General features: G+C 44.7%; 2 protein-coding genes across 3 annotated transcripts in view; both read right to left on the bottom strand.

Moving 5' to 3' along the window:
* The window catches only part of Snx29 (sorting nexin 29), a 392,572-nt gene extending 373,445 nt beyond the window's left edge, over positions 1–19,127 (bottom strand). The window contains exons 1-3 of one of the 2 annotated variants that reach the window (XM_051181423.1): positions 19,083–19,127; positions 5,086–5,147; positions 2,833–2,885 (exon numbers count right to left, since the gene is read on the bottom strand). In XM_051181423.1, coding sequence (XP_051037380.1) covers positions 2,833–2,885; positions 5,086–5,147; positions 19,083–19,089 — 122 coding nt within the window. In that variant the 5' untranslated portion in view covers positions 19,090–19,127. Of the gene's footprint in view, positions 1–2,832; positions 2,886–5,085; positions 5,148–19,082 lie in introns of those variants that run through there. The other variant, XM_051181424.1, reaches the window with a different exon arrangement.
* Positions 19,128–21,823: 2,696 nt separating this feature from the next.
* On the bottom strand, positions 21,824–27,543 carry Tnfrsf17 (TNF receptor superfamily member 17). Its single transcript, XM_051181434.1, has 3 exons — positions 27,399–27,543; positions 26,480–26,626; positions 21,824–22,122 (listed from the first exon to the last, which is right to left on the bottom strand). The coding sequence occupies exons 1-3, from the start codon at positions 27,511–27,513 to the stop codon at positions 21,845–21,847; spliced, it is 540 nt and encodes a 179-aa protein (XP_051037391.1). The 5' UTR covers positions 27,514–27,543; the 3' UTR covers positions 21,824–21,844.
* Positions 27,544–27,840: the final 297 nt, after the last annotated feature.

Genomic DNA, 27,840 nt, shown 5'->3' with positions numbered 1-27,840 from the left:
AGAATAAACTTTTTTCTTTTTCTTTTTTAACTATGTGTGTATGCATGTGCACATGAGCCTTTATGTCTGGTACTCACAGAGGCCAGGCCAGGACATCAGATACCCTGGCACTGTGAGGAAGTTGTGACTCACCTGACACAGGTGCTGGGAATCAAACTTGGGTCCTCTGCAAAAACAGTAAATGCTCTAACCTGCTGAGCCATCTCTCCAACCCAGGAATTAACTTTTTAAATTCTACACAACAGCACAAAACTTTTTCCATATTCTCTCTCTCTCTCTCTCTCTCTCTCTCTCTCTCTGTGTGTGTGTGTGTGTGTGTGTGTGTGTGTCTGTGTATAGGTGGGCACCTATGTCAAAGCAAGCATGTAGAAGTCAGAGGACAATATTGAGTTTGTTCTCTCCTTTCACCTTTGGGTTTCTGGGATCAAATTCAGGTCATCAGATGACACAGCCAGAGTCACCTTGCCTGCACAAGCATTTAACATTTTATATAAGAAAAGGTGCAGTTGTTATGTAGAAACACACTCATCTGACATTCAATGGGAAAATACCTCTTGGGAAATGGACAGCACAATGATGAAGGACAGTGAACACACACACACACACACATCTTGTACACATACACTGTACAGACACACACACACACACACACACACACATGTACACACATATAAACACACATAGACACTACACAGACACAAACACTTGCACACACACACACTTCACATATATGCACCCATGCATACACACCCATACACATTCTAATGTTTGCACATGACATACATACTGCACACATATTTACACACTGCACACATATACACACACTGCACACAATCACACTGCACATACATGCACAAACACTGCACAGACATACCCTGCACCATACATACACTGCATAGACAAACACACATTACACACACTGCTTACATGCGCACACACACTGCACAGACAAGTCTCGCTGGTGAGGCTGTTTGAGACAGGGTTTCTCTGTGTAGCTTTGGAACCTGTCCTGGAACTTGTTCTGTAGACCAGGCTGGCCTCGAACTCACAAAGATCCTCCCACCTCTGCCTCCTGAGTGCTAGGATTAAAGGTGTGTGCCACCAATGCCCAGCTATAAGCACTTTTTAGTCAAGTCTGCATCCCAGTCCAGGACCAGGAACAACCCCTGGACAGAAGTTTTGTATTTTTAGGACTCATCAGTTTTCAGCTGTTCTCTTTATTCTATTTGGTGTTTGTTTGTTTGTTTGTAACAAAAAACAATGTAGCCCAAAATGGTTATCTAGCCACAACAACCTTAAATGTATAATCCTCCTGCCTCCACTTTCCATGCTGGGATCATAGGCAGGGACCACCACACTCAGCTTTCCTGTTATTCTTTTGAAGGTGAAGTTTACCGAAAATGCAAATCCTCAGATGGGTGTGGTGTGCACATCTGTGATTCCAGCACTGGGAGACTGAAGCAAGAGGAGACAGAGATCCAGCCAAGCAAACATTCTCATCTGCTTACATCACTTTTACACTGAAAACCTAGATCTGAAATCTCCATCACAAATTTACAAGCCTTCCAGGTACTTCTGATGCAGGCAGACCCAAAATGAGAATCCCTGTTCTGACAGAGAGTAGGTCCCTTATCAGACCTTAATCCTTAATAATGATGTTACATTTTATTTATGTGTGTATATGTATGTATCTATGTACCTATAGGTGCATACATGCCATGGCAGATGTGATGTGCAGGAGTTGGTTGTCTCTTTCACCATGTGGTTCCTGAGGATAGGTCATCCGGTGTGGTGGCAGGGCATCTTGTGGGCCCTCCATACATACGTTTTAAATTGCTACATATGTACGCATTTCCCACTTAAAGAAAATCCCATGTGAATATCGGTTTTTGCTTCTTTGATATGTTTGTGGGGCTGGGATTGCACACAGAGCCTCATATATGCGAGGTAAGTACTCTAACACTGCACTGTCTATCAAGGTCTCTTTACATCTTTTTTTTCTGTCTGTGACAGGGCCCAAGCTGCCTAAGCTGACCTTTAACTATGCACTGCCTCTGCCTTGGAATTAAAGGTGTGTGCCACCACTGCTCAGCGATCACCTATTTTCTAACATTGAATATTTAGGTTTCTGAGTTTTCACAACTGTAAATCGTCATGGAATTACCTTTATATAAAAAGGTAATTCAAGTAGAACAGGTTCATAGAAGGAGAAGATAGGAAATTAGAAGCAACTGTCACTGCCCCCCACACACACACACATCACAAAGGCAGACACAACAGCCTCCATTTCTTGGCATCTTTTCCTAACTAATAAAGTGGTTGTGAAAATTACCTATTAGCTGAGCATGGTGACACCTGTCTGTAGACCCACTACTGGGAGAGTGAAAGCAGGAAGAAGTTAAGTCCAAGAACAGTATGGGGGGGGGGGGGTAGAAGTATTTGCAACCAAAGCCTGTCCACCTGACTTTGACCCCAGATTCCAAGATGGAAAGAGAGAACCAACACCCAAAAGTTGCTGACATCCACATATGTATCATGCTATGTGAGCACTTGTACTCACACATACTATAATAAATAAACAAACAAACAAATAAATAAATAAATATTGAGCCAGGCAATGGTGGTGCACACCTTTAATCCCAGCACTCAGGAGGCAGATACAGGCAGATCTCTGTGAGTTCGGGGCCAGCCTGGTCTACGAAATGAGTTTTTTTAAAACACAGCATGGGCTACGTAGTGAAACCATGTCTCAAAAGGACAATTAAAAAAAATATTTAAGAGATGGGGGAAAGAAGGCCAACAATGAAGGTGACAAAGAAGTGACACACTTACCTGCTGTCAGAGTCTGATGCGATCTCCTTTCTCCCTCCAAAGCGGATCTGGCACTGCACAAAGAAAGACACCACTGAGGTCAGCTGCTAGGCTGGGACAGCACAAGGCCTTCAGATACAGCTGGACAGAGGCCCTGTGCTTCACAGATGTAAAAAGCCAACACTATAGCCTTAGCCTCCTCTTACAGAAAGCCCAGACTCCCTCTTGAGTCCAGAAGTAGACAAATTAGGCAGACCGGTACCAACGGTTACCAGGGGAGCAGTAACTGGTACCACCGAGCTCTCTGACAGTACTGAGAGCCTCCATGCCTGTGCCAATGCTCTTCTTGACAGAGCCCCCAAGTGGTTAGACTGTGTCAAATGACAGCCACCTGGGTGAGCCATCAGACCTGCCACCTTGGCTGTGCTGAGCAGTCCTGCTGGGCTGAGTGGATGAGGAAGCCACCTTTTTAAACATACCTAAAATGCCTACATTTACCATTTTTAGCAATGAAGTCTGGCCCCCACAGTCAGTCCACCTTCATCACTAATCCTCTTCCGTTGATTTTATCTGCTTTGTTTTGAGACAGTCTCACTCTGTGACCAAATTCACAACAATCCTCCTGCCTAAGCCTTCCAGGTGTACCACACTCCCAGATCACTATTCTCTGACATGGACAGCAAACTTGCATGCTATGGAGATTTAGGATTAAAATTTACACATAGTCAAAAAAGAATACTGTTATCAGAACTTGTGACATGGTGCATACCAAGTGGTATATTTTAGTTGTGAGTAAATGATATATCAATAAATTTGATTTTTGTTTTTTGTTTTTTTTTTTTTTTAAGATAAATATCACATTCAGCTCAGAAACTCTGGCCAAAAACACCAATCTGTTTCTCATTAAGTGCTACATATAACGCCATTAAAATCACTCCCTTGGCTTGCTATGTTGTGTTCTGGATTAACTGCAGACCAAACACTACCTGTGTTAACAAATGTGATTCATCCAGCACCCCCATGCAGAGGAAAAGCCAAGAGATGCCCTTAGGTCTATAAATACCATGACCAAAAGCAACTCAGGCAAAACAAGTCCACATCACAGTCCATCATCAGGGGAAATCTGTGCAGAAAACTGAGGCAGGAACTGAAGAGGAAGCCATGGAAAACACTGCTTACTGGCTCACTACACATGGCTTGCTTGCCCTTTCCTATAGCATCAGGACCTCCTGCCGAGGGTTGATATCTGCCCCTGTGACCTGGGCCCTCCTATATTAATCATTAATCAAGAAAATGCCCTACAGACTTGTCTACAGTCCATATGATGGAGGGTCCATCTGATGGAGGCATTTTCTCTACTGAGGTTCTCCTTCCCAGATGATTCCGGCTTGTGTCAAGCTAACAAAAAGGAACCAGAAAGGACAGACAAGTCTGGTAGCTGAAATGACATGAACTCCCTCAATCTATTCACCAAGTTTCGAGCAGACACTGAATTCTCTGGGCCCTCTTCAACATTTAACCCACCACATGCTATGTATTTCCCTACTTATAAACATATGCAAACAACAGTCAACAGTCCCTCCCAAGATTTCAAATTCTCAGGTTTGGGTCCTCTCTCAATCACTAATGACAGCTTAGGTGAGTTACTGATCTCTGAGCTTCATGTCAGTGTCTTGGTCTATAAATGAAAACAGTCACAGGAACTCTTCCATCGGTGGCCAGAAGAATTCTCTATAAAGCACTTACAGAAGACCAGGCACAAGGTGGACATATGATGACAGCTAGCATTACAGTGGCAAGCAAGCCAGCACACAATCAGCATCAACATCCACAATCACATATCAGGAAGCCAGCAAGACTGCTGGCAACAGAGGCTCCTGTGTGTTTGCACTTTGGGGGGTCATCACTGCAAGCTAGCACCTGTGAAGAGCTGCCTGAAAACAAATCTGCTGGGAAATCCCCTCAGAACTTTGAAACTACACCAATATCTTCCTCTGTCTGTCATTCCCCAGGGCTCTGATTAGTCATTCTCAAATAAACTGGACATAGTGGTACACACCTGTAATCCCAGCAGTTCAAGGTCAGTCAAAGTCAGCCTCAGTTACATAGCAAGTACAGTGCCATCCTGGACAACCTGCTTATACCTAGTCTCAAAACAAGCAAACACAAAACCATTCACAGACACAAAATATGCTTGTGCACATAAAAGGGAAGAAATGACTTCTATATCACCTTTTGGACATTCACACAAAAGGTTAGTGTGTGCATTCTTACCTGCTTTACTGCATCTAGCAATCGCTCCAGCAGGAATTGCCTTTTGTCATCATTCTGTGACCCTGAAATGAAATGGGGTCTAATTACTTCTCTCTGACTATTAGACTATTAGACCATGCCTAGCATGGTAGCACAGGCCTTTAATCTCAGCAGTCAGGAGGCAGAGGCAGGAGGATCTCTGTGAGTTTGAAACCAGCCTGGTCTACTTAATCAAATTCCAGGACAGCCAGGGCAACAAAGAGAGGCCTTGTCTCAAAATAAAAAAAAAAAAAAGGATTTTCTGATATCTGATGTGAAAATACATGGCTGTCCACAAACAAGATTGTCCTCTATTCATCGTTAACAAATAAGTAGAAAAACTGGCACCAACAATCTCTGTTCTGATACTGCAAGAAACTTAGTGTTGCCCCTGGCCTCTACTCAGTGATTACTATTATCATATGCTCATAGACATGCATGCACTCACTCACACACACACACACACACACACACAAGTTGGCTCCATACACTGTCAAATGTGTCCTGGAGGGTAGGGCTGCCCCTATCCTTGATAGACAGGAGTAAAAAGCAGCAATGTAAGTTGCCTGGAATGGCAGGCACTGTGCTCAGATGGTTGTACTTCCTTTTTCTCTGCCATCAGCTAGACAGGCTGGAAAACCTAGTTGCTAACCTTCTCAGCCATTGCTGACCCTACAGAGTTGGCCAATGATGTCTGGGGATGTGGCCCAGCTGAGAGAATGCTTGCCTAACATGCATGGGCCCTGAACTCAGCACTTCATGAACCAGAAATGGTGGGCATACCTGTAATCGCAGTTATTGGAGGGTGGAAGCAGAAAAATCATGAGTTCAAGCTCATCCTCAGTTACAAAGGATCAGCCTAGATTACCTAGACCCTGTCTCAAAAATACACAAACACTAACAGCCTTCACCTGGGCACTAACTGGTATGAGTGTGGTTTTGACAGAAAACATTGCCCCTCCACACCATGGTGCTGCCTTCCTCCAAGCCTGGAAATAAAATGAAGACACTCAGGAAAACAATTACTTTTTCTGAAAGAGACTTTGACGAGGTCAAGCCTACACTGGATTCTCACCAGGCCCCCAGCACATCCTGTGCCTCTCCACGGCCCTCTCTTCACTTAGCAGAAGGGTTAGTTTCTGCTCCTCCCTCCTCACCCCAAATGGAAAATACAGCTTTCTTCCTTCCTTTTTCCAAACACCAGACTCAACAACTCCTTACACTGAACAATAACAACAAGAAATGACAGCTTCACCCTGGAAATGCTTCTACCATCTTTTCTCGTCATAACAGAAATCTATGTGACTAACATACAATAAAAACAAATTAGAAAAAAGAAAAAAATCTCTACTATCTCACTGGACAGGCACTCTACTAGTGTGCTACATGTCTAGTCTCTACTACTAATTTGTGGAGAGTAGGGTCTCCTGTGTGCACTGGGGAGGTTGTGTATGTTTGTGTGTGTGCAGGTACAAGTGTGTGCATTCACATTCAGACACTGGAGGTCAACCTCAGGGTTCACTCCTCAGGAGTCATCTCTGTGGGCTCGTTTTTTGATTTTGTTTTTGTTTTGAGCAGGGGTCTCTCACTAGGTTGGCAATCCAGGGAGCCCCCAGGATCCACCTGTCTCTGCCTCCCCAGGGCTTAGATTATGAGTATACTCCACCACATCTGGCTTATTTACATGGGTACTGGGCATCTGAACCCAGGTCTTTATGTGCCCAGTGAACAGGCACCCTAAAGGCTCTCAGCCTAGTGGCTGGCTCCCTGGCTGTGATCTACACCATCATGAACAAGACTCTGCCTCAGAAGAGCACTGGTGGTCTTATCCCTGAACAGACATGGGAAGAGAGTCTCCAAGATGCAGGATGTTCAGTTGGCTCCATGGCCCTGTATGAGCAGCAGGAAGTACAGACAGAGGCCCCTGACTGTGAAGGGAGGAATGGTCATCAGGAAGTCACAAGACCTAAGTCCCAGCCAGGCCACTTGCTGGCCATGTGACAGAGCAGTCACTTCCCTTCTCTGGACACTGGATAGCTCTACAGTATGCAGACAAAGGGATCCTTCACAAACAGCAGGCAGAAACACAAGGAGCATTCTCACCTTCTCCAGAGACAAACCAGAGAATGAGGCATACACAAAAGCCCTTGACCAAAACTGGGAAAGGGCTCCATCGAGAGGCAGAAGTGAGGCTGGGGGAGATGGAAGTTACTCTGGCACCACACCTATCTGCAAAACACCTGCCATAACCCTGAGCCATGTCTCAGCTACACTTCTGAGATGAACTCTAGTCTTCCTGCTATCTCCAGGGACAGTGCCAGCTAACAACCAGCTTCTAAGCAGCCAGAACAAACTTCCTTATTTTCTTCTTAGATCACCATCAAAATTAAGGTCTCCAAATAAAGGGACTCAGCTCAGTGATAGAACACACCTGCGTTCCTACCCACCAGCACATCAGAGAATGTCCACACAAGAGGTCATTCACATGTTCGTGTGAAATGCCACAACCCAGTTGAAATGACACCCTATGGCCTTTCCTTGTCCCTGTCCTTAGGAGCTAACATTTATTTAGTGTTTAGATTCCCATATAAAGTTTTACCAGGAACTTCTGCCTGAGTCTCCACTCAAGCTGTGTTCAGACATTACCACATCACATTGCCATCTTGGTAGCAGGAATGATAAAGTGAGAGCTTGAGCTATTCTCCTCAAACTGGGAAGGAGCAGACAGAAAAACCCAAATACAGAGACCTACGGTTGCCAGGCATTGGGGTGTAGAGGTGGAGCGCGGGGGGGGGGGGGGGGGGGGGATGCTGCTCTTGAGTGATGAGACAGAGGTGATGGTCACACATTACAAATGGCACTAGGCTGATCAATTTAAAATGAAGGCTAACTGAGTCATATTAATAAAATATTTATGGAAAGTTTTGCCACAGATACATACTATAAAAAAAATGAAATCCAAAGGAACAAATGGAGAATTGTCCCACAGGAAGGAGCACTGAGCTCCATACCATAGCCTCTTACACATTTCTATCTACCTAAGGGGAGAGCACCTGTCAATGCTAGAGGCCAGGGTCCTCACAGGAAAGTACACACTGCCCAAGAATGAGGATTCAAGGAACTGTTGAAGTGCCCTACACAGGAGTAGGTATTAATGCTCTCAACTGGGTGACTTCACCTCCCAGGGGCAACCAGCAGGGGGGATGGAGACTTTTCTTTTCCTGGAGATGGGGCCTCATGTAGCCCAAAGAGGCCAAGAACTAGCTGGGCAGAAGTGATCTTGACTGCCTGGTCCTGATTTCTACTGAGACTGCAGGCTTAGGCTGCTAAGAGCCAGTCCCAGAGCCGCCTCCTCCAGACCCGGCAATCTACAACCAAGTACACTCCAGCACACTGGAGACTTTCTGATTGAAATTTTTGTAGTTTTTGCTTTTATTTGTTTGTTTTTTAAGACAGGGTCTCCTTGTGTAGCACTGGCTAGCCTGGAACTCAGTATGTACACCAGGCTGGCCTCAAACTCATAGAGAGAGATCTGCCTGCCTCTGCCTCCCAGGTGCTGGAATTAAAGGGTTGTGTCACAATGCCTGGCTCTTGTTGTTTCTTATTTTTGTTTTTTGTTATTATGGATTGAAGAAGCTAGGCTTGGTGGTGAACATTTTAAAATCACAGCACTCAGTAAGTTATCACAGGACTGCCATGAATTTGAGGTCAGCCTGAGCTACACAGTGAATCTCAAGCCAGCCAGTGAGTCTCAAGCCAGCCAGAGCTACATAAAAAGACCCTGCCAACACACACACACACACACACACACACACACGCACGCACGCACGCACGCACGCACGCACGCACGCACACACACACACACACACACACACACACAGACCTGCAGTAGGCAGAGGCCAAGAATGCTGCTGAAGAGCTTGAAATGCCCAGGACAATCCCTTCACCAAAAGTTATACAGCCCCAACAGTCAAAGGTGCCACAGCAGCAGAAAGACCATTATCTAAAGCTATGCCACGTGTGGTCTTGCCCCAAGGTCACAGCTCCCTTATTTTACTTAACATCAGGCTCTTTATCTCCTTGAGCACAGGACTCAGTCCATTACACTTCCTGGTGGCTCCTTTTCTCCTCAAACTGTACAAACAACCTTTGTAATTCTTTGTCCAGATTGCTCCTTTTCATTATAATCTGCATAAGCAATTACTAATAACCACTAATAGTAAGCTGTCTTCAAAACTCCTCTGCCAACATCCAAATTTCTTCAATTTAACCTCAGAGTTTTAGAACAAGCAGGAAAAGTAAACACATTCTTTACCAAAATATCAAAAATGGTCTCTAGCCACTCACTAATATTCTTCTCCCCTGAAACTTCTTTAGCTGGGCCCCCACAGTTCAAATCACCCTCAGCACTGTATTCCATGCCCAATAGGATAGCCCAATAAGGCCCATTTAATGCATGTAACTGCTTTTCTAGTCCAAAGTCCACATTATGCCAACAAGCAGCATGGACGGGCTGTCACAGCAATACTCCAGTCCCTGGTACCAACTCTGTCTCAGTTACTGTTCCATTGCTATGAAGAGACATGGTGACTAAGGCAACTCTTATAAAGGGACCATCTAATTGAGGGCATGTTTATAGTTTCAGAGAGTTAGTCCATTATCATCATAACAGGAAATAGAATTAGCTGAGACCAAGTGAGACTGAGCCTGAAATCGGGTTTTAAAACCTCAAAGCCCACTCCCACTGACATATTTCCTCCAATAAGGCCACATCTCCTAATCCTTCTATTGCTTTCAAACTTCCTGATGACTCAGCATTCAAAATATGAGCCTATGGGGGCCATTCTTTTTCAACCACCACAGTCACTTGCAGTTTGCTCTTTGGTTTTTTGTTTCTTTTGCTTTTGGAGACAGTGTTTCACTGTGTAGCCCTGGTTGTACTGGAACTCACTCTGTAGACCAGGCTGGCCTTGAATTCAGTGATCACCATGCTTCTGTCCCCCAAATGCTGGAATTAAAGGCATGTGCCACCACTACCCAGCTGGGCTTTTGCTTTAAAAAAAAAAAAAAAAATGGAGAGGAAAGACAGGAACCTCAGCTATATTGACACAGGCAAAGAAAAATCTTCAGCTTCATAATAAGTTCAAGACCAGCCTGAGCCATTTGAGACTTTCAAAGAAAGGTAAATAAATGGGCTGGAGAGATGGCTTGGTGATGGGAGATGTCATTCTGTATACATGTTTTTCTTATTGGTTAATGAATAAAGCCCTGTTGACCAATAGGAAAGCAAGATAAGTGGGACTAGAAGACAAGGAAGATTCTAGGAGATGTAGTAGAGAGGAGTATGAAATGTAGGACCAAGAGGACTAAGAGGTCCAGACTCTCTCTCAGGTAAGATAAGACCACATGGAAACACTTAGATGATAGAAAGGGTTAATATTTAAGACAGAGCTAGCCAAGAAGAAACGCTAGTAACTGGCCAACAGCTTTATAATTAATATAGTGTCTCTGAGTGTTATTTGGGACTGATACAGTTGTGGGACCAGATTGGTGGGAAAGCGCTCGCAACAGCTCAGTGGTTCAAAGAACTAGCTACTCTTCCAGAGGACCCTGGTTTAATTCCCAGCATTCACATGGCAGGTCACAACTGTCTGTAACTCCAGATCTAGGTGATATGACACCCTCTTCTGTCCTCTGCAGGCACCAAGCATGCATATGGTACACAGCACAGATTAGATAGATAGATAGATAGATAGATAGATAGATAAATAGATAGATAGATTTATACACAAAAATAAGATAAATCATAAAATATAAAATAAAACCTTAAAAAGACAGGAAAAGTAATTGGGATGGGGATGGAAAAAGGTATCCAGGCCTGGCAGGCGGTGGTGGGGGTGGCCTGGGGGAATAGAAGAAGCACTTCTGCCAGGCATGAGGCTTCCTTGGTGGCAAAGAAGAAGTCAGAACCACACTCTGCCCTTACCTCTCACCCCAAGTCTCACCCTCACAGCCTCTACTACCTGAGTAAAAAGCATCCCCCAGCCCTTCCAGTCAACCCTAGACTCTCCCTGGAGTACTCTTGACTGTTGTATCGCTTTGCTAGGATGCCTCTGTGAAAGAGAGTTGTACAGAAACATAGTCCTACAGACTTCCTAAGCACCTAAATTCAACTGAGCCTAAAGCCAGATAAATATCCCTAAATCTTTCCAATATACAACGCTGTATTTTCCCATGTTTCAGATCTCAACTTAAACACATTCCACAAAGAGAGACCTGGCCAATGTGCTGCTCAGTAATTCAGCAAAGCTCATTTCCCTAAGCTTCAACAGACCCCAAGGCTATACAGCCCTTTGCTAAGTGAAAAGGGACAAACTACACTACCATCCCAAGAGTGTGCCAAATGTCCCCCCGGCCATGCCACCTCATGCACAGCATTTCACACTAGTATAACTGCTTGGGCACAAATGCAATCAGTGCCGCCTCTGAGACATAAGGCAAAGAAAGGAAGGCCACCCTACCCTGCACACCAGTATTTACAACACAAAACAAGGAGAAAGGAAAGCAAGGAGTGGAGCAGGAGGGAGAGCTAGCTAAGTCTCAAGTACAATCCATAGTCCAAACTGTGTGTTACATGCAAAATGATTGATTACTGGAGGATTGTGCAGCCCATAACAGTGACTAATGTGCAGTACAGGAGCAAGGTTTTATCTGGAAATATTAGATGTGAAAGCAAAACAAAAATTCTATGGTAATGATAAAATGAACCACAGCACACTCCTTCAGTCTTTCTTTCAATATCTTCATTTCAGGGTCCTTTAAACAATTTTCCTAACCACCTTCTCTATGATACTTCCCCCACTTTGGAATAGGCTCTTTAGACCAAGCTGGCCTCAGCCACAGAGCTCCTTCTGCCTCTGCCTCCCAACTGCTAGAATTAAAAGTGTGTGCCACCACACCCAGTTTTAGTCCCAAATGTCCACAGTGCTCACAGTAGGCATTCAGAAAGTAGCCACACTGCAGCAAAAGTGGTCAAAGACATTAGTCTGGGCCACGACTGCAAAGGTGTCATAGCACTTCTGACACTGGAACACTAACTTTCTACCATAATACATCAGCCCTGTGAGAGCATGAAGAGGAAAGACATTAGTAGCTTTTGAATGAAAACCACATTCTTTTTCCAGTTGTTGCTTCAGCTGATTCCTTATTCCAAGAACAAGTCACTTCTGGATAGGGCCCAGTAAACAGCGAAGGAGAGAAATGTGCCCTTCAACCTTCCATAAAATAAGAAACTACCAAGATATACACATATTTAAGGAAGGGAACAGCAGCCAGGCTCAGTGGCTTCTCAGGCCCTGGCTTTCCCTACCTTTCAAACAGGGATCCCAGCATTTTTCTAAGGTGAGGTTTCCTGAGAGGGTAGTTACTGGTAGGACAGTGCCAAGGCTGCCACATGGAGACTCCTGAAATGATGGCTACTAATGGACAAGAGCACCAGGGCCTCCCCTCAGGGACTCCTGAGAGGATGGTTACTAATGGACAAGAGCACCAAGGATTCCATGCATAGTTGGACAAAAGGGAGTGCTTGAGAGCAATAATAGCCTCTTCTTTTCCTGGTAAGAGCAAGCATGCTATATAGAAGCCAGAATACCTCAGCTTCTAGAGGCCAGCAGTGAATGGTTCCTATTACTGAGTTCTCCAGGAAAACATTTGACCACTCCCTCCCTAACCCACACAGGTCTGACAGATAGGTATCTTTTCTCCTAGCATTTTGTTTACTTCTACAGGCAAATGTAAATCTACAATGGCAGTATTGAATGTATATGTTAATTTGCATTGAGGCATATATTTTACCTGTAATTCTATACCCTGCATGTTTTGGGTTTTTTGTTTGTTTGTTTGTTTTTCCTTTTTGAGACAGAGTCTCATGTAACCAAGGTTGTCTTCGAACTCTCTATGTAGCAAAGGATGCCCTTGAACTCCTGATCCTCCTGCCTCCACCTCCTGAGTACTGGGATTACAGGTATGCAGCACCATGTCCAGTTTATGGAACTCAGGGTTTCATGCATGCTAGGCAGGCACTCGACCAACTGAGCCACAGTATCCTAAGGTGTTCTAGCAGAGCACTAATGTTTCAATTAACATCGACACACTGACTTGTGTATGTCCATACTTTTCTTCTTAACAACTCTGAGGCTTTTTCTATCATGAGGCCATGACACTGTGTTTACACATTCCCCACCAATGGGCATCTTCATTGTTTTGGCCTGGTGATAAATGTTTGTCTCTTCCAGGTCCATTTCACTTCCCCTCATATTTGCATGTAATGTTCTCAGCCTTGAACCCATCTTATCTCTGCTTCTACTCAAGCATTTTAAATTCAAGAAAAGAGCAGAGCCTAATGGTTAATTTATAGGATATACAAGAAATTGAAAAACATGTTAAGCCACACCAAAAAGAAGCAATCAGCAAAATCCTTGCAAAAATCCACAAGACAAAAGATCATGTTTCCTTCAAAGATGACTGCAGACAACTTGTGGGAGGGAACTCTGAGAGGCTGGGACAGAAGGATCTCAAGGTATGAATATCTGGACTTTGAGGTCAGCCTGGGCTACACAGCAAGACACTCTTCAAAAATGACTGTGAGGCAGGCAAAATGGCTCAGAGAGTGAAGGTGTTTGCTATGCAAGTCTGGAGAACTGAGGTTGATCTCCAGAACCCAGGTAAAGGTGAATAGAGAGAACTCCACAAAGTTGTCCTCTGATATCCATGTGTGCACCATCACACACACACACACACACACACACACACACACACACACACTTTTTTTTTTTAAGTCATTGTTAAGTCTTGGAGCATGCCTTGGTCAGTAAAGTGGTTATTGTCCAAGCATGAGAAGCTGAATTTGATCCCAAGGACCCACATTTTTTTTAAATAAATAAATAAATAAAGCCAACCACACAGTGACACAGGCTCCTCTGTTGGGCCATGAACAAATGTCCTGCTGCGGCTATGGCAAAGGAACTTTTAGTCCCAGCACTGGTGAGGCAGACCTCTGTGAGTTCCAGGCCAGCCAGGCTATATAGTTGCAACTCTGTCTCAAATAAATAAATAACAAAAAATACAGGCATTGTGGTGCTTGTAACCCAGTGATGAAGAAGCAGAGAGGCAGATATCGGGGCTTGATATCCAACCTAGCTTAATTGGAGAGCAGAAGGTTCAGTAAGAGAGTCTTAAAAACCATGGGAGTATAGCGCTTGGGAGGCAGAGGCAGGCGGATCTCTGAGTAAAAGGCCAGCCTGGTCAACAGATTGATTTCCAGGACAGCTAGAGCTACACAGAGAAACCCAGTCTCAAAAAGGGGAGGAGGGATGACTGAAAAAGACAGAAGTTGACCTCTGACCTCCAAACACACAAACACGCATAAAAAGATTGTGCCTCAAAGGATGACATGAAAAATAAATAAGCAAATAAACAAATAAATAAGCCATGGTCAGCATGGAGACTCACAAAGGTAATCCTATATCATATAAGAGGTGGAGACAGGGGGGCTGGAGAGAAGGCTCAGAGGTTGCTCTTCCAGAGGGCCTGGGTTCAGTTCCCAGCACCCACATGGCAGTTCACAGCTCTTTGTAACCCCAGTTCCAGGGTACCCAATACCCTCACACAGACACACATGCAGACAAAACACCAATGCACATAAAATTAAAATAAATAAATTATTTTTAAAAAAAAGAGGTGAAGACAGGAGGATCAGGTGTTCCAGGTCTGCTTCAGCTACATAGCAAGTTCAAAGCCAGCCTGTGCAACATAAGGTCCTATCTCAATTAAAAAAAAAAAAAAAGTAAGAAGATGATTCACAGAATGGGAGAGAAGTTTTGTAAACATACTGGAAAGGGAATTATATCTGAGAATTACATAGGATTCTGACAGCTCAACACTGAAAAGAGACAAATAGCTCAATTGAAAAATGGACAGATGGGGGCTGGAGAGATGGCTCAGAAGTTAAGAGCACTGGCTGCACTTCCAGAGGATTTGGGTTCAATTCCCAGTATCCACATGGCAGCTCAAAACTGGTTGTAATTTTAGCTCCAAGAATCACACAGCCACTTCTGATGTCTGGGTCACCAGGAATACATGTAGTGCACATGTATACATGCAGGCAAAGTACCCAAACACATAAAATATTAAAATGAAAAAAAAAAGTTTCCATGGATGTGATATAAACAAACATTTCTCCAGAGAAGATATACAACTGGCCAATGGGCAAAAGAGGCTATGCTCAAAATGACTAGCCATTAGGAACATGCAAATCCAAACCACAAAGAAGTGTCACTTCACACCTACTAGAATGAAGATTATCTAAGATTTGTTGGGGAGCTGACTAGAGAAACCAGAACCCTTCATAGTGCTGCTGTGAGCAGAAAAACAGATTAGGTTCTTCAGCTGGTTCCATACAATCCAGCAAGACCATTCTTCCCTACATTAACCAAAAGGAATGGAAACTGGGCCCACACACAAAATTGCATGTGAGCTTCTATAGCAGCATCCTTCTAAGAGCCAAATGCAAACAACCCAAAGCCCACCCCCTAATGAGGAGGTCAAGACCAGCCTGGTCTACAGAGTAAGTTCCAGGACAGCCAGGGCACGCAGAGAAACACTGTCTGGAAGAACAACAATAACAAAACCTAAAATCTCTTTCAAAGAGATATAAATTATTTAAAAGACAAACCACCCTTAGATCTGAGTTTAAAATTACATCATAAAACAAAATTATAAGGCAAACACTTAAATTTGAACATTAAACATCTGGTGCTATTGAGGTATCACTCATTTCTTATAGGATCACAAAATGGATTACGTTTTAAAATGTTATGAGAATACATACAAAAGTATATGCAGATGAAATCACATGGTAATTGGGAGAGTTGTGGAAGCAGTGGGGATACAGATAAACTAGCCACCAACTGCAACTCTCAAAACAGTAGGACAACAGAATTCATTATGAAATTCCACATTTGCAATGTCTTAATATTCTTTTCTTCCTTTCTTTTTTACAGCATGTATCACAGGCTAACCTACAACTTGATCTATAGATCTGCCTAGCTTCAAACTATTAATCCTCCTGCCTCTGCCTCTTGAGTACTGGGAGGACTGCAATTATAGACATGAGCCACTACCACACACCTGACATGAAAATTCTACTTGAGAATAGAAAAAGGAAATTTCTCCTGCACTTAAAAGTTCATCATGCATCAATCCATTGCAGGGGAATGGGGTCAATTTCAACCATAGTTTTCAAGGAACAATTATAAATACCCTGAGCTTGAACTCAGCATGGAGCACATATCTAGCAGATTGGGGCCTGGGTTTTAACCCCCAGACTCTCCTTTCTAGCCTCAGCTGGTCACTTCTGAGTCAATGACAACATTTAAAAAAGAAATAAATTCCAAATCCAGGATATGGCATGACTATGGAACCTTGACATTGCATGTAGTTACAAACAGCAAAAACAAAGGATCTATGGGAAACACACAGTAGGACAACCCAGATGTAGTGGTATCCAGCCTGGTCTCCTTTTGTATGTGATTTATTTGGCTTTAGACTTAATGAATTTTTTTAAAAACTTCCTGAAACTTTTCTTGAATTTTTATTACATTATTTATTTATTTATTTTGTGTGTATGTGAGCATGCCACACTGTTTCTGTGAAGGTCAGAGGACAACCTGAATGGGTCAGTTCTCTCCTTTGACCACCTGAGGCCCAGGGCCAAATTCAGGTGATCAGCTGGCTGCAAATGCTTGAGCCAGAGTTTTGATACTAAGTGTCTCCTTGAAAGATAAACTGATCAACTTCCTTTGGTTTCTCAATTTCAGTTCCTCCTCTAATGAAAGCAAAAGAATTTCTACTCCCGAAATCTGAGTCTGTGGCAGCCCTTCCATCACATTAAAAGGAAAAGATGAAGACTAAGGGTGTCTCCAGTGAGAGGGTGCAGGGTCAGCATATATGAAGCTCTGCCTTTACCCCTCAGTATCACAAAGAATTTCAGGGCACCTAGTTCCCATCTTTGTCCTGGATGGGCCAAGAAGCAGGTCTGTCCCAGTCCCACAATGAGTCCTGTTAGAGGCTTACCACCAATCAGTGTAGCTCAGTAACCTTTAGTCATTTAAAGTCTAAGAGGCAGATGCCATTGTGTGTCCTCACTTTGCTGAGAATTCCAACTTAGTTTTTCTAACTTACACAACTGTAAAGGCTGGAGAGATTGGCTCAGTCAGTAAAGGGTTTGCTACTTAAGCATGAGGATGTAGAGCCTGGCATGTAGAGCATGTTTCTAAGCCCAGCACTAGTGGACTCGGGCAGAAACAGGTAGATTTCCAAGACTCAAGGGCCAGACAGTCTAGCTGAAATAGTGAGCTCTGGGACCACTCAACAAACAAAGGAGAACGCAATAGAGAAAGACACCCAAAACTGATTTCTGGCCCTCCTACACATATGCACAGGCAAACACACTTGCATATCCACATTCGTAACATATGCTTAATTAATTAATTAAAATTATACAGCATTATGTGATAGAGGCAGGACTTGAACCCAGTATGTACCGCTCCATCCCCTCTTGGTGGATGCCAACTCACATCTTTGCTGTGAAATCATGCAATGTTCAGGAATCTAAAACCTCAATTAGACCCAGTGATTTGCTTTGGCAGATGCAAGTAAAGTACCTCCCCCAGGAAAAGCCTTCCACCAGGACCTCCAGTTCTTATCATAAACCTTGCTCTTGAATAACAAAAAGCATCTAATATCCTTTTTAAAATGCACAGAAATAACTTCAAAGCTAAAAGTAGAGGGTCTCCTTTGCCCTAGCACCCTGACCACCCTGAAACAGATGAATGAAAGACTAGGGACTGGGTGTAAGGACTCTAAAATTCAACTGCACAGTGAGAAAAAAAAAAAAAAAAACATACAAACTATGTGGGAAGGTCCATCCTCCTAAGGGAATACTGTGTCCAGCAAGAGAGTCAACGGCCACCTCGAGGCTTTACTAAGTCACTCTCATCTCTACATACAACACCCAGGAATGACTTAGCACCAAAACTACAGATTCTTCAGAGGAAGGCAAGGATAGAGACACAGACTCAGACTCAAGGGACTAAACTTCAGTGTCACTGAGCACAAAGCCATCCACACCCATCTTCCTCTCACTTCCAGCCTCCCCATTTCCCAGCTGGGCAAAGGATCAGCCCCATACAGCTTCAGCGTTGGGCAAGAAGGGAAGGGTTTCAAGACACAACCAGAGACCTCAAACGATGAGTTGGGGGGGGGGGGGGGGGGTAAAGACATGAAGAGAGCTGGAGCTTGAACCAACAGCCCAAATGCAAAAGGCACATCCAGGACATGGAAGCTGCGCAGCTAATGGGCTGGCTCTTGGGACACAGGTGCGGGGAATAAGAAAGAAGACAAAGCAGCCAGCTTAACACTCCCTCCGGGGACCAGGAGCTGCTGCTCGGTTTGCTGTGGACAGGGGTTCGGGGCCAGCAAACCCAGGGTCTAGAGATGCTCTTTGCCTTCGGAGAAAGAGGAGTCACCAGGGACAAGAGTCCTGGAGCAGAGAATGATTGAAAACCAGGGGCCGGTAACTGGGGCTGCGTCCCAGGAGGGTCACAGAAGAAAGACTGAGGCACGCACTAGAGATCTGAGAATCCAGAGTGTGGAAACCTGTCAAGGGGATCGGCGGGCTGGGACGGTCTGGAAGGGACTGGGGAGCAAGCTCTGCCCAAGGAGTTGCCTGTCAACGAAGGGGCGAAGGGACCGGAGCGCCAGCGCCGGGAAAGTAAGAACGGTGCAGGAGACTCAGGGCCAGGGCTCCGCACCCTGCGAACGACCCCGCGGGAGTCCGCAGGGTGTGGGGACACAGGATCCGGAGCATACGGCTGCAGCGGCGCCACCGGACGGGTGACAGCGGTGGGGCCACCACTCACCACTCATGTTGCCGCTCCCGGGGCCACCGCCTGCCGTGCCGCCGCCGCCGCCGCCGCGTCTGCAGCCGCCGAGCTCCACACAGGCCAGGAGAGCGCGCGCCCCGCCCGCTGGCCCCGCCCCGGAAGTACGGGCCCTCGAAGGGCCCGCCTCCCGACCCGGAACCAAAATACCCTCGCGAGTCCGGCCCTCGGGTGTCGTGGAGGAGACCCGGGATCACGGGATAAACGCATCCCGTCCAGGAGCCAGAAAGGAGACATCAATCCAAATTGAGGTTCGGACAGGGACGCGGGATAAGTGTCCTCGGAGCCTGGAGTAGTGGTGCAAGTTTGTCAAACCAGATCGAGAGTTCACGGTCGCCGGGTGGTGGTGGCACACGCCTTTCGCAGAGGCAGGCGGATCTTTGTGAGTTCCAGGCCAGCCAGACCTACCGTGCTAGTTCCAGCACAGGCTGCAAAGCTACAGAGAAACCCTGTCTCAACACTCTTCTCCCCCCACCCCAAAAAAAAAAGAGTCCAAAGTCATTCTAAAACTACATAGTCAGTTGGATATTGGATTGGGCTACTTGAGACTGTCTTAAAGAGAGAGGAGAAGGCCTGCGGCCTGGCAGCACAGGCTTTAATTCCAGCATTCAAGAGACTGAGCCGGGAGCCTGAGCTGCAGAGTTCAAGAGCTAGGGTGTAGCTTAGTGGTAATGCATGTGCCTTACATGCATGAAGCCATGCATGTGACAACAAAAACAAAAAGTAAGTTAGAGCTATTCTGGGCAACTTATCAAGACTCTCGAAAATAAAAAGTAATAAGGGCTGTTCAGGAGTAAGGGTAGCAAAGCCCTAGGTTCAGTCTCCAGCATCAGAGAGTGAAAAAGATTATCTGTGTGTGTGTGTGTGTGTGTGTGTGTGTGTGTGTGTGTGTGTGTGTGTGTTGGGCCAATGTAACAGGTAAGGAATCCCTGAAGGTTTCTCTTTAAGGCCAAGCCCAGGATAGGTATTTCAGGTGCAAGTCTGTACCAGAAAGAGTTGATTGGAGCACAGGGTGAGCAAGAAGTGGTGTTCAGGAAGATAGAGAAAGCTGTAGAAGCCCTTTTTGAGCAGAGGTTTGCACTTTCCTGCCTACCTCTTGATGGATGGGGGAATGGAAGGCCATTACAAGAATTTAAGCAGAGTGATGACATCAGAATTGTCCTAAAGGCGTGGTGCACACCTTCCTTTAGCCTGAGCACTCAGGAGGCAGAGTCAAGTGGATCTCTGTGAGTTCCAGGCCAGCCTAGTCTACACAGAAAAACGAAAAGAAAAGGAGAGAAGGAACAAATGAACAAAGAAACGAAGGAAGAGAACTTCACAGGATCGGGAGATAGCCCAGTGGTTAACAGCACTGGCTGCTCTTTCAAAAGACCAGGGTTCAATTACCAACACCCACATGGCAGCTCACAACTGTTGTAACTCCAGTTCCAGGAGACAACACCCTCACACAGGCATACATACAAGCAAAAACACTAATGCACATGGAAAAAAATACATAAATTTTTTAAAAACTTGCAATCCTGGTTTGGTAGTATAAACCTTTAGTTCCAGCACTCATAAGATGGAGACAGAAGAAACTTGTGTTATGGCCTGAAGTACTAAGGGCAACACTTGTCTCAAGAAAGAAATCACAAGTGAGGCGGTGATGGCACATGTCTTTAGTCCCAGCACTCTTCAGGCAGCAGATGAATCTCTGTGAGTTGAGAGCCTGGTCTACAGACCTAGTTCCAGGATAGGTTCCAAAGCAATGCAGAGAAACCCTGTCTCAAAAGAGAGAGAGAGAAGAGTTTGAGGCTAACTTATACAGAAAGAGCTGCATTGCTGTAATTTATATATTACCAAGCCTCAAATGTCCTATTACAGTTCCACAGACAAAATAAGACACTAATTCACTGGCTGCTACCCTGCTCTGTCTGATTCGGTTTCTTACTGTCTGTCTGTCCCTCTCTCTCTCTCTCTCTCTCTCTCTCTCTCTCTCTCTCTCTCTCGTGTGTGTGTGTGTGTGTGTGTGTGTGTGTGTGTGTGTGTGTGTGTGTGGTGTAAGCTAGAGGTTGAACCTAGGACCTTGAGTATGGTAGATAAGTAGTCTACCACTAAGCCTCAGCCCTGACAACATCTGTAAGATGGAGGTAATAATTGTCTACCTTCCTTATAGGATTTTGTTTATGTGAAAGGACTTGGAGCAGTCTCTGGCACAATTAAGCCTACATAAGTGATCACACACACACACACCAGGTCCATGTGTATATGTCTGTCGCAATTAGCAATGACGTGTGTGTGTGTGTGTGTGTGTGTGTGTGTGTGTGTGTGTGTGTGTAAGCATTCTGATGTCTACTGGGAACCTAGAGAGTCTGTGCATTACACACAGAAGTGGCCTGGCTTCTCCTCGTTACAGAAAAACACGGGATAGTCTTGCATCCTTTGGCTGTCTATCAGGAGTGTCCAGTTTGTCCTCAAGTACATCTTGTCTGTGGGTGCCTCCATAGAAACACCACACTCTGAAGCCTATGGAGCTTCTTTTTAAAAAGAGAGAGAGAGAGAATCAAAACTTCAATCATAAAACCAAGGAAACTTTCACAGTTAAGCTCCCAATGATAAGCTGGGGAATGAATCTAAAGAGTTTTCAGAATTAAAGGACAAAAAGCTATATTCCCAGCTGATAAACAGTCATCCCAAAGATATTGAAAGCATCAGCTCTCCCTCTAACAAAGTTTCCCAAAATAGCTTTATACCAGACAGGTTCATTCTCTAGAATGTGTTGGTTTCTCCATCTCTGTGACACTTCGAGAAGCAGTTGGCACACTCTTGTCATAGTCACCCGTTTTTGTGGTGACAAGAATGGTTGCACCCTCCTCCATGGCTGGAAGTGGGAAGAAATGGTCAACCTTTGGGTTGCTGTTGACACAGTCCTCACAGGTACAGTCTTCCACTGTGTACTCCAGGCTTCGGGGAAGAACCCTGACGTCATCAACCCTGCTGTGCATCAGGTCAGTATTGGCCTTGTCCAGCGGAATGGATCCTGATGATAAAGAAACAGGCATTCACCTGAAGGTTGCAGTGGTACTGTCATAGCATGCATGGCAGAACACAGAGACCAAGAATGAGTGCATCCTATGCCAAAAGTCACCAAGACCCCACCTGAGATGTGGCTCTGAGGCAGGTTGCTTTTTGAGTATATGGAGTTTTTAAATCTTGTGTTGACCACATTTAAAACTCAGATTTCACATGAGAATGTACCAAACCAGACTCTATACAGACTGCAAACCCTGACAATGGAGGAAGGTGGGGGGGGGGCGTGAAAACAGTGGGCTGGAGTCAAGCCATAGAAGCTTCTGCCTCCAAGCAGGTGATAGGTGTCCTTGTTGATAAAAGCCACAAACTGGATTGCTCCATATATATGTATTACCCACTTGGCTCTTGCAAGTTCTGAGAGTTTGACCTCATCTTACACAGGAAATTAGCACATGTCGTAGCACATCAGAGTCAACCTATGAGTGACATTTCGGAATACAGAAGCAAAAGATGGGCATACTGGCACACACCTGTAATCCCAGCCACTCAGGAGGCTGAGGCAGCATGTTCAAGAAAGACCCTGAATCCAATCCCCAATACCAGAGGAGAAAGAATATAGAAGGGATTTTTACATTTTTTATTAGTGGTGGGAGGAGTCACATCACAGTGTGCTGTGACTGTCAGGACAGCTTATGGAAATGGATCATACTCAGCCTAATCAAGCTTGGCAGCAAGTACTTTTATCCATTGATCATCTCATCAACATTCAAGATCTGTCCTGTGTCCTAGTTTTTCTGACATGACATCATTATGGAGTATTTCTCAGTACATTAGTGTGCACATGCACATGTGTGTCTGTGGGGGGGGGATGGGTTTCTACTCATTTCATTCTATAATGTGTGTGAGTGTTTGCTGCATGTAGGCATGTGTACCATGTATATGCCTGGTGCAGTAGTGTTGGATCCCTTAGAACTGAAGTTATAAAAGGTTGTGAGCTGCCATGTGGTGCTGGAAAGCACATTGTGAGCCTCTGGAAAAGCAGTGAATGCTGTAAGCCATTGAGCCATCTCTCTAGCACATGGCCTCAAACTGTTAGTTACCACACTTCTGCTTGCTTCAGCCTCCAGAGAACTGATACTACAGATGAGGACCATACTCATGGATAATTCATTTTTAAATTAATTTTCTTTGATCACATATGGAAGTCCCCAGTTTGTCTCCAATACACTCTGTGAAGAATGGGTTTTTTAAACCACTTATTGGCCCTGCTGTGGTGGTGTGCACCTTCAATCCCAGCACTCAGGAAACAGAGGCAGATCTGGTCTACAGAGTGAATTCCAGGACAGGCTCCAAAGCTACACAAAGAAACCCTGTCTCAAAAGAAAAAAAAAACAATAAAAGCACTTATTGTGTCTGGCACTGGTGGTGCACAACTTTAATCCCAACACCTAGAAGACAGAGACAGGTGGATCTTTGAGTTCAAGGCCAGCCTGGTCTACAGAGCTGACAGGACAGCCAAAGCTATACAGGGAAATCTCATCTAGAAAAACCAAAAAGAAAAGTACTTATTGTATAACCCTGATGACTTCAGTTCAGATCCTCAGAACCCACATCAAAAATGGGGAGTGGGTGTGACCCATGCCTTTAATTCCAGCACTTGGAGGCAGAGGCAGACAGATCTCTTTGAATTCAAGGCCAGTCTGGTCTACAGAGTGAGTTCCAGGACAGCCAGGACTGTTACATAGTGAAATCCTGTCTGGGGGTTGGGGGGGAGGGATGGGATGTAGCATCCGGCATCTGTAATCCCACTTCTATAGTGAGGTTAGAGGCAGAGACAGGAGACTTAACCCAGAAACTTGAAGACAAGTTATCCTGGAGACACAATCAAAATATAAGAAACAAGAGAGATCCTGCCTCAAAGTGGAAAATCCGTGACCCCTGAAAGTTGTCCTCTGACGTCCACACATGCTGTGACATGCACCTACATGGAGACACACAAAAGATCAAGCTTCTGCTTCCCAAAATTCCACAGTGACTTTATCTTCTAAGGCATCTCTTTCAAGGAGCTGGAGAAATGACTTAGCCACTAAGAGCACTGGTTGCTCTTGCAAAGGACATGGGTTTGATTCCCAGCACTCACTTGGTGACACAACTGTCTGTAACTCCAGTCCCAGGGGACTCTGACTTCTGGGGGGGATGCACACATGTGGTACACAAGCATGAGGAAAAACACGCATATACATAAAATAAAAATAATAAAACATCTCATTTGGAGTTGCTCTAGAAATACACTAAACACAGGGGGTAAAGAACTGCCTGACCTCAGTTCCATGTGGACCTAAAGAAGCTGCTTACAGAAAAACAGCAGAATGGTGGGGAAATGAGAAGCAGATGGTAGGAAGTCCAGAGCTGCAGTTACGTAAGATGACTCTGTAGAGAGCCTGTGACTATGACTGGATGATACCATAGTGCTGCAAATAGCAGAGAGTAGATTCCAACTAGCCTCAGCACCACAAAGAATGCTGAAGGGCCAGGGATGGGGCTCAGCTGGCGCACTCAGCTAGCACCCACAAGAGGCTCTGGATTCTATCCCCAGAACTTCACAAACCAGGCCTGATGGTGCACATCTGTAATGCCAGGCCTGGAGAGATGGCCACATGAGGATCAGAGAGGTTCAAGTTCATCCTGAGCTACATAGTCCAAGACCAGTGTGTGATACATGAGACCCTGTCACCAAAAAACGGTCAGCTATGTAAGGATGTGGACATGTTAATTTGTTTGACTGTAGTCACTGTTTCCCTATGTATCTGTAATCAGAACATTATGTCATGTACTTTTCATATATATATATATATATACCTTTAATCCCAGAGGAAGGTAGATTTATAAACTCAAGACCAGCCTGGTCTACAAATCAAGTTCAGGACAGCCAGAGCTACACAGAGAAATCCTGTCAAATAAGTAAATAAATAAAATCATTCTAGGTCTAAAGAGCTGGCTCAGTGGTTAAGATCTAGTACTACTCCTCCAGAGTTCAGTCCCTAGCAACCACCTGTAATTCCAACTACAGGGAGATCTAATGCTCTATACTGCCATCCAGAGGCACTGTACTTACATGCACAAAGCCACTCTCAGACATGCACAAATTCACTCAACTTTAAAAACAGTCAAAGTTCATTCTCTTGTTTTCCGGACCACGTGGAAGCCAGAAGAGTGAGTGAATTAGCCACTACTCTTACTGAACTAGAAAGCAATGGAGTAGATGGTTTGCAGTGTGTGCATAGAAAACAAATGCATGAAAAAGCAGGGCAAGGCCTCAGAAGATGGCTCAGTGGCATAAGAACACTCAAGCATGAGTGAGGGCCTGAGTTTCAATCTCTAACACTCTGGTAACAAGCACATGCCTGTAGCCTCAGCATGTAACTTCCCCATGGCAGAAATGGGAGCTAGATACCACAGCTGTAACAGCATGCTTCTGATCCACTGAGAGACACTGTCTTGTGGCAACAAGGTGAAGAACAATAGAGAAAGGACACCTGATGTCCTGCTCTAACCTCATGAGCAAGTGCATATTCATAGTCATGCACCACACGCACCAAAAGAAAAAAAAAAAAGGTAATAACAAAAGATACAGAACAACGGCTGCTGTATTTCTTCAAAATCAGGTCATGGGGAACAGTGCTATAAAAGTATTTTTAGCCTAAGAGGCTCTCAGGTGGAGCATTAACTTCTCTGAGACTGGTACTCTGTTGCCTAATAATTATTCTTGAGATGGTTAGTGAATCAGGAGCAACTGGTTATTCATTTTTAGCATTTGGGGCAGCAAAATGTTCACATGCAAACAGTGCTGCTTATACTTATATTAAAAACATGACCAGGGATCTTGAGAGTACCTGGCTGTTGGTGTGGCATAATAGGGTATCTCATCAGTGAACTAACTCCAGTCAAAGACACTTACCAAGCAAGCCTCAAGAGCAATTACCAAGAGAAGAACTGGGGGGCATTAAAAGACCTGCAAAGTAGCTGTTAATGCCAGGATTTCTCTGTTGTTTGTTTGTTTGGGAGGGCATTGGCAGTAGTTTTTTTATATTTTGTTTTGAGACATGGTCTCATGTAACCCAAGCTGACTAAAACTCTATAAGTAGCTGAAGACGACCTTGGCCTTGACCTCTTTGATCCTCCTTCCTGCCCTACCCAGGTGCTAAGATAACATGTGCCCCCATACCCAGTTCAAAATTTCAACTATCCACTAACACGTTTGAAAGTGCTGAAGCCAAAAAAAAGTCGTTAAAAAAAGAAAAGGAAATGAAACTTGGAAGAGCCACCCCTACAGAAATAGATTTCAGAGTCACCATCAAACTGACCTGGGTTTTGAAGTTTGTCCTTCAGTGCTTCAGAGTTCATCTTCCTCAGCAAGAATGTGAGTGCAAAGAGTGCCAAAGAAACAATCAAGGTCAAACCCAAGAAGGTCCAGAGAACAATATGCATTCCTTTCATTGAACCTGTTACACCTTTATTAAAAAGAACGTCACAGAGATCAGTACTCACACCAAATATGAATTTTCTAACACTCAACTCCCCTACTGCATATCCATGAACACCTTGCTTTGGGGACTGTTTATTGAGACAAAGTCTCATGTAGCTCAGGTAGGCCTTGGCTATGGATGAATCCACCTCCTATGATAATGCTGGGATTGCAGATCTGCAGCAACATGACAATAAACCCTGCTGTGTACAGAACCTAGGGCTGTGTGTGCCAGCCAGGCACTCTACCAACTCAAAATACAGCTTGGCTCCTTTTGTTGTTTTTTAAATAGGATCTCAATGTAGCCCAAGCTGCCCTGGAATTCACTATATAGTCTCAAATTTGTGTGGTTCGAGACACCTTGGGGTTGCTGAATAACTTTTTCACAGGGCTCACATATCGGATATTGACATTATGACCCATAACAGTAGCAAAATTACAGTTGTGAAGTAGCAACAAAACAATTTTATGGTTGGGAGCCACCACAACATGAGGAACTGTATTAAAAGGTTGAAGCATTGGGAAGGCTGAGCGAGAACGGCTGCTCTGGAGGCTTATATTCCCCTCCCTGGCTTCACCAACACTTAATTTCTAAATGTCATTGAGTTAAGAGCTGACGAAATCTAAATCAATGCTTGATTTCTGGTTTTTACTCAGGAAAACAAAACCAAAAAATCTCCCCAGCTTCCCTGGTAGATAAATAAGAGCTACCAAGAATGTCTCTCAATAAAAAGCAGCTATTGAAGAGTGTCACTTACTTGGATTACAGTAAGGCTGACAGGGTACAGGCGGGTTGGAACATCGAAGGCGGCAAGGTTTGCAAGCGTGCAGCAGACTGTCAAAATATTCACTGTGGAGGCACTGCCGAGCCATGTGGGACTTGATCACTGAAAGAAATGGAAACAGCAGACAGAACAGAACAGAGAACAAATTCTCAGCAAGAGTTCCCTGTTGACAGCGGTCAGCGATGTGGAGGGGGAAAGAATGACCCTGACCTTGTTGGCTCTTAGGAGGGCTGAAAGTATTGGGACAGAGGATTTGAATACCTCTCTGGGTCTCTGCTTCTAAGAGGCTTGGGTGGGGCAGTGAGGGGGTATATTACAAAAACCTTACCTGAAACAGAAACTGCCTATTTATAGAGGAAATTTCTTGCCCAGGTGACAATTGCACAATGTGGACTAGCCTAGGTCACCAAGCAGA

The sequence above is a fragment of the Phodopus roborovskii genome, unplaced genomic scaffold (assembly GCF_943737965.1).
Source record: "Phodopus roborovskii unplaced genomic scaffold, PHOROB, whole genome shotgun sequence".
NCBI classification, from domain to species: Eukaryota; Metazoa; Chordata; class Mammalia; order Rodentia; family Cricetidae; genus Phodopus; species Phodopus roborovskii.
The sequence above is the reverse complement of the archived record's forward strand: the minus strand, read 5'-3'. Positions and strand labels throughout refer to the sequence as shown.